Source organism: Centropristis striata, chromosome 14 (genome assembly GCF_030273125.1).
Source record: "Centropristis striata isolate RG_2023a ecotype Rhode Island chromosome 14, C.striata_1.0, whole genome shotgun sequence".
Classification (NCBI taxonomy): domain Eukaryota; kingdom Metazoa; phylum Chordata; class Actinopteri; order Perciformes; family Serranidae; genus Centropristis; species Centropristis striata.
In genome coordinates, this window is record NC_081530.1 from 22,225,225 (window position 1) to 22,231,499 (window position 6,275).

Below are 6,275 nucleotides of genomic sequence, written 5' to 3' on the forward strand. Positions count from 1 at the left end.
CAGGCAGGAGCAGCAACACACACACACATGCAAACACAAGCTGAGTTCACTGCAGTTGAAGATGATGTAAAGTGAGATACAAAAGTGAGAGTTAACGGCCTGCATGCAGCTCTCTTTCACTGTTGAGTTACTTTAATATAACCAACGATGGGAAAGTTAACCAGTTATCCTGCTCGGTCGCTAGAGAGCGCTGTCCCCGTGTCACTTCTGACAAATCCCTTTATTATGAGGCCTGGGGGCCGTATGAACGACGGTTCATGTGCGACATGTTTCTTTGATTATGTCTGCTTTCGGGAGCTTTCGATCTCTCACACTCGCTACTTCAGTGTGTGTGTGTGTGTGTGTGTGTGTGTGTGTGTGTGTGACTGCAGCCAAACACACACACACACACACACACATGGACATTTTTAAAAGACCTTTTTTATTTCTGTGCTTTTATTTTTATTATTATTATTAGGCTACCCAACACCTGTGCTTCTGTTCCTTTAATTTTTATTTTCACCGTTTCTTCTTCGGTGTGCATGCAGATTTGTGCAGTGTTAGTGCATCCTTTCTCTCCGTTTGGGCATCCTGTGCCAGAACTGTATAATCTTCTATTATTTGAATTTCAGTGGCTTGATTTTTAAAATTAATTTAACGCTATTGTAACACGGTATTTCTCTTATTTCGACGTCAAATGCAAAATGAAATATAAAGTAGCCTAACCCCATTCGTCTGCTTTTAAATAGCATTTGAATATGAAATTGCATATATTGCATTTATATATTCCACATCAACTGAAGCCAATTTTAAATGTTTCATATTTTTTATTGTAAGATAAAATACATTAGGATTCGACTCGATCAAATTAATCATAGCTAATAGCTGCTTTTAATGTAATTTCTCATTTGATCATTGTTTAAGGCTGTTTTTGCTCCGTGTCAATTAGTGATCAATTTAACAATCATGTAAACGTTGGATTAAAAATAACAAATTCCGAAAAAACAACAACACACCTATTTTATTTTTTCAGTTTCAGGAAATAAATCCCCAGCAAAAAAAAGTAACTGATGAGAAAATAAAGATGAAAGCTTGTGTGTAATAGAAGCACTCGACTTTTTTTTTTTTTCAACCAGAGACAAATATTTTTTAAAGCATGTTGTTTTAATTTCATATATTAATTTTCAGTCAGTTTTGACGGTCGGTGGTTTTATTGCAGCCAAGACTGGAAACCTGGAAGTGGAAGAGGCGACGGAGGCCAATTATAGGAAATAAGGTGCACATGTGATCTTTCTGTTGGAGTGTTGGAGCGCAAAAAAAAGGGTCTCGGTGTTTGCTGTTGAATGAGAGTGGAAGTAATCTGACGAGCCACATCTGAATGTGTATTTTACGACATGACTGAAAGTTTAGAGATGATTGTGCGCGCAGGTCTGACGACTCATTTTAGACATTTCGTGTTTGGTGTTTCGAGTAAAATGTAAAGAAATCCTGCTTGTCTTTTTAAAAATTGTTCTACTCGTATTTGACTGCAAATTTGCACTTTTATTTTATTTTGAAAAATTAATATATAGAGTTTTAGATTTGCGGTGCGTGCAGAGCCACTACTGTGAATTGTATACGCGATATAAGAGAGTAAAAATAAACTTAACAACACTCCTGACTAATTTTCTCTTGATATTATTTCTAATTGAATTAGAGTAGTGCGGCCATTGGCTGCAGAGAGGGCTGGTGCCCCCGCGTGCTGCTCCACAAGCTCCTCCCCTCTCGCTTACAATCAGTTGGGTGTGTGGAGAACTACATCTTATAAGAGCCGCTCAACGTCCCATGTCCAGCCCATAATCTGATCTGAAAATCCGTAGGTGAGGAGAAGGTCTAACCTCCTTCCATCAGTCGTCAGGGAGGGAGGCGTGCAAGAGACACAAAACAACAACCAGGGCGCCGGTGGTTTGTGTCGCCTCCTCGGCTGAGATTCACTCTCTGGAACTCTTTGAAACTCTTCTTATTTATTGCAAGATCTAAAACAATGCAGTTGGAGAACATCCTTCCCAGCGCCAGCATCAATTTACCCAAGACCTTTTACAATCTTTCCTCGTCGGACAGTACCAACAACAGCCCGAGGCCAGCATCGCAGCTCGACTACCAAGAAGTGGACCGGACGGAATCAGAGTCTAGCAGCGCTCCTAAGAAGTACCTGAGCGCGGTGGGGAACGGGATGCTGGGTGAGGGAGAGGGGGACACTTTCACTAAAACCGGGCCCGATGGGAGGAAAGGCTCCCCGGTGCTCGGTGAGGACGAGTTGACGAGCGGTCGGCGTTACAACATAGACGAACTTGGCTCTGACAGATACTTCATCTCGTCCTCCCAGGCGAGTACCGACATGGCAAGCCCCTGTTCCCTCTTTCCCTACGCAGGACAGACCGGGTCGGTGTACACCGGGTCCAGCAGCTCCAGGTACCCGGCGTCGCTTCATTACGGATCCGTCCTGCCGCCGACAGGCTTCTCCTCCTCGTCCGTGTGCACCGGCCGGAGCCAGTTTAGCAGCGGAGGGTACCAGTTCAGCCAGGGTCCGGGCTGTTTGTACCCCTCCTATCCCGGGACGGGGACGGGGATCGGCTCCATGTCTCTGCCGGGGTCTGCCGCCGGAGCCAGAGCGCAGGTCTACCTGTGCAACCGGCCTCTGTGGTTGAAATTCCACCGGCACCAGACCGAGATGATCATCACCAAACAGGGCAGGTAAGCAGATGCGCAGACGGAGGCTGTGAAGGCCCAAATAAAACACACGACAGACAGAATGTGCAGAACGTGAAATTATTATTTATATTTGTCAAATGGCCTGTTTAGATTTTATCTTAACACACCCGTTTATTTATGATTTTAGCACTTTTTACGCACCAGCAAAGTATTACGCACCCGATCCTTGTCTTCCTTTTACGGATTTTATGGGTTTTAAAACTTTAAACTGCAATATTTCGTTTCGAATAAATTGTAAATGCACAATTACAAAGCAGGCTAAACATGAAACTTATTGAATTTACATTTATTTTATATTTAAGATTAAAGATTTTTTGCCAAATGCAACACATGACATGGAACGCGTCTTTCCAGCTTTCTGAGCACAGCTGTTAATTATTCCTGTTTTCCCTTTTTCCCACCAGACGGATGTTCCCATTCCTCAGTTTCAACATCACTGGACTCAACCTCACGGCCCATTACAATGTCTTTGTAGAAGTTGTTTTGGCTGACCCGAATCACTGGCGCTTTCAGGGAGGGAAGTGGGTCACTTGTGGCAAAGCAGACAATAATATGCAAGGTGAGTCAGAGAATTAACAAAACCCATATAGCTGTGGCAAATTTCATTTTTGTTTTTATAAATTCTTGACATGCATTTAAAAAAAATAATTCATAAAAAGTGGTTAGAAATAATGCAGTGCTGTTGCATTTAGTTTTGATAGCTTGAGGATATGAGAATTAAATGTTAAAGATTAAGAATATTGTGGATATAAAGACACATTTCCTTTTTTTATTTTAGCAAAATGTTTTGACATGTTTTGTGTGTTTTTAATGGCTATAATTTAGACTCTTCAATAGAATTTAATTTGGAGTGTCAAGTTATCTCGGGAAGCAGCCAGAGTGTGAATTTGTTGGCTAAATATGCCATTTTAAATCTAGAGTTATAGCTTTAAATACATTTATAAATAAATGATTCTTCATTTGATAAATTAATGATAGAAGAACATAATTTGAAGAAAAATATGTTTTTTTAACAGAAACTTTAGAATTATAATTTAATACATTCTAATTGCCATTCTCTGACCTATTATAATTTTTTAAATTAAAACAATATAGAAATAAATGTTATGCATTTTAACATTTTAGCAATATTTCTTTCTTTCTTTCTTTTACGCTTTATTACAATGAAGATCAGATACAATATTTGAAAAAATATTTTAAAAAGCAGGACACAATCTAATTTATATATTTCATATGACATAGTTTGCACAAACACACACTCTATTTTGTATGTTTGTGTAATTTCTAACCGTATTATTTGACTTTTAGGAAACAAAATGTATGTTCATCCTGAATCTCCGAACACTGGTGCACACTGGATGAGGCAAGAAATCTCTTTTGGCAAGCTGAAGCTCACCAACAACAAAGGGGCCAACAACAACAACACACAGGTTGGAAATTGATTTCTGATATGCTTGAATTAATCAAATTGGTGTTGTCAATATTTATTTCATCAATCAATCAATCAAACTTTATTTATATAGCGCTTTTCATACATATAAATGCAACTCAAAGTGCTTTCATGAAAAAAAAAAAAAAAGATTTTAATTTAGTAACCTTCAAATGTGATATCTTTTAAAAGATATTTTAAGAGATGTTATTTTTGATGAAGAATAGAAATAGATTCAGGCTTTCTGTTTTCATATCGCCAGCGTAGCACTCATGACACATTTCTCCTCTGCAGATGATCGTCTTGCAGTCGCTTCACAAATACCAACCGCGACTGCACATTGTGGAGGTGACGGAAGACGGAGTGGAGGACATGAGCAACGAGGCCAGAACTCAAACCTTCACCTTCCCAGAGAACCAGTTTATAGCCGTCACCGCCTACCAGAACACAGATGTAAGCAATTGACTTGATTTTTTTGGTTTAATTTTGAATTAATTTATCTATGACAATCCAGTAATTTGAATGATATTAAATTGAATTAATATTATTCTTTTGTCACACACTTCCTTGCCTTAAGATGCATCTTATTTACGGAGGATTTATTTTCTACTCTTTCAGATCACACAGCTTAAGATAGACCACAACCCCTTTGCAAAAGGTTTCCGGGACAACTATGACTCGTAAGTGTCTTACACTTAAAGCAATGTGGTTTATCTGTGGTACACTATTTGTTCTGCCTTTTTGCAGCTTATTCATTTTCTTTTCTCTTCCTTATTCTGTAAACAGGATGTACACAGCCCCAGAGAGTGACAGGTTGACTCCGTCCCCGACAGACTCCCCTCGCTCCACCCAGATTGTGCCCGGGGCCCGCTACGCCATGCAGCCTTTCTTTCAGGACCAGTTTGTCAACAACCTGCCTCAGAACCGCTTCTACACCGGCGAACGGGCCGTCCCCCAAACCAACAGCCTTCTCTCTCCGCAGAGCGAGGACGTCAGCGCCGCCGCCTCCGCCCAGCGCTGGTTTGTCCCTCCGGTCCAGCAGCCAGGCTCCAACAAGCTGGATCTGTCCTACGACAATGACTATTCCACCAGCAGCCTGCTGTCCTACGGCATCAAGCCCCTGTCCCTGCAGACGTCCCACGCCCTCAGCTACTACCCAGACTCGGCCTTCGCCTCCATGGCCGCGGGCTGGGGCACCAGAAGCTCTTACCAGCGCAAGATGACCACGGGCCTGCCCTGGTCTCCTCGCCCAAGCCCTCCAGCCTTCCCGGAGGACCAGCTGGGGGCTACTAAAGACAAGCTGCCCGAGGAGACCGCGCCGCCGGCCTCTACCTGGATCGAGACGTCCCACTCGCTGAAATCGGTGGACTCTAGCGATTCTGGCGTGTACTCCGTGGTGTGCAAGAGGCGCAGGATGTCCCCTGGGGGCTCAAGCACAGAGAACTCCCCAACCATCAAGTGTGAGGACTTGACTACGGAAGAGTACAACAAGGACAACCCAAAAGGCATGGGTTATTATGCATTCTACACAAGCCCCTAAGACTGTATTTATTGAAACTAAATATAATTCTTTTGTTTATTACTGAGTGCTCTCCATTCCTTGTTAATGTCTTTTTTCTCTTTTCTCTAAAGGTGCCAAAGCTTAGTGTTCCCCCAAGCAAGCTGCACAAGGTTATTTTCCCAGGCCAGCCCCTCTCACATACCTGAGCAGAAACATGCATAGTGATTGTTGTTTTTGAAAAAAAGCATGTCCCTTTTTAATTTTATTTTTACAATTTTTATTTTTTACAAATGTGAAATTTTTTTCTTTTATCCCTGCGTATTTAAGTCATTTTCGTTGTACAGTATTCGTGCACTTTAGAATGTGATGTATCTTGTACAAATTGTCTTCATGGAGGTGTTATTAAATGGATAATAAAACAGCTTTTCACAAAGCACTGTCCAAATGTCTTTCTCTGTATGTTTTATTCATATAAAAAAGCTGTGGGACATGAAGACAAGCTACCTTTCTCTGCTGTAAATAAAAATCAACACATGACTTTTTAAATGTACAATAATTGCTGAAATGCCGCTGATTTTCAGTTAACACTCAATAAAAAAATGTGTGTTATGAGAA

The 6,275-nt window shown here is 41.2% G+C and overlaps 1 protein-coding gene across 2 annotated transcripts; it reads left to right on the plus strand.

The window, feature by feature from the left end:
* The first annotated feature begins 1,262 nt into the window (after positions 1-1,262).
* eomesa (eomesodermin homolog a) lies at positions 1,263-6,275 on the plus strand. Of its 2 annotated transcripts, XM_059350660.1 has the most exons (7): positions 1,263-2,712; positions 3,135-3,289; positions 4,039-4,160; positions 4,454-4,612; positions 4,778-4,839; positions 4,946-5,664; positions 5,792-6,275. In XM_059350660.1, the coding sequence occupies exons 1-7, from the start codon at positions 2,003-2,005 to the stop codon at positions 5,803-5,805; spliced, it is 1,941 nt and encodes a 646-aa protein (XP_059206643.1). In that variant the 5' UTR covers positions 1,263-2,002; the 3' UTR covers positions 5,806-6,275. The 2 variants fall into 2 exon arrangements, with proteins under 2 accessions (XP_059206643.1, XP_059206641.1); XM_059350658.1 differs by having other exon boundaries at positions 4,946-6,275.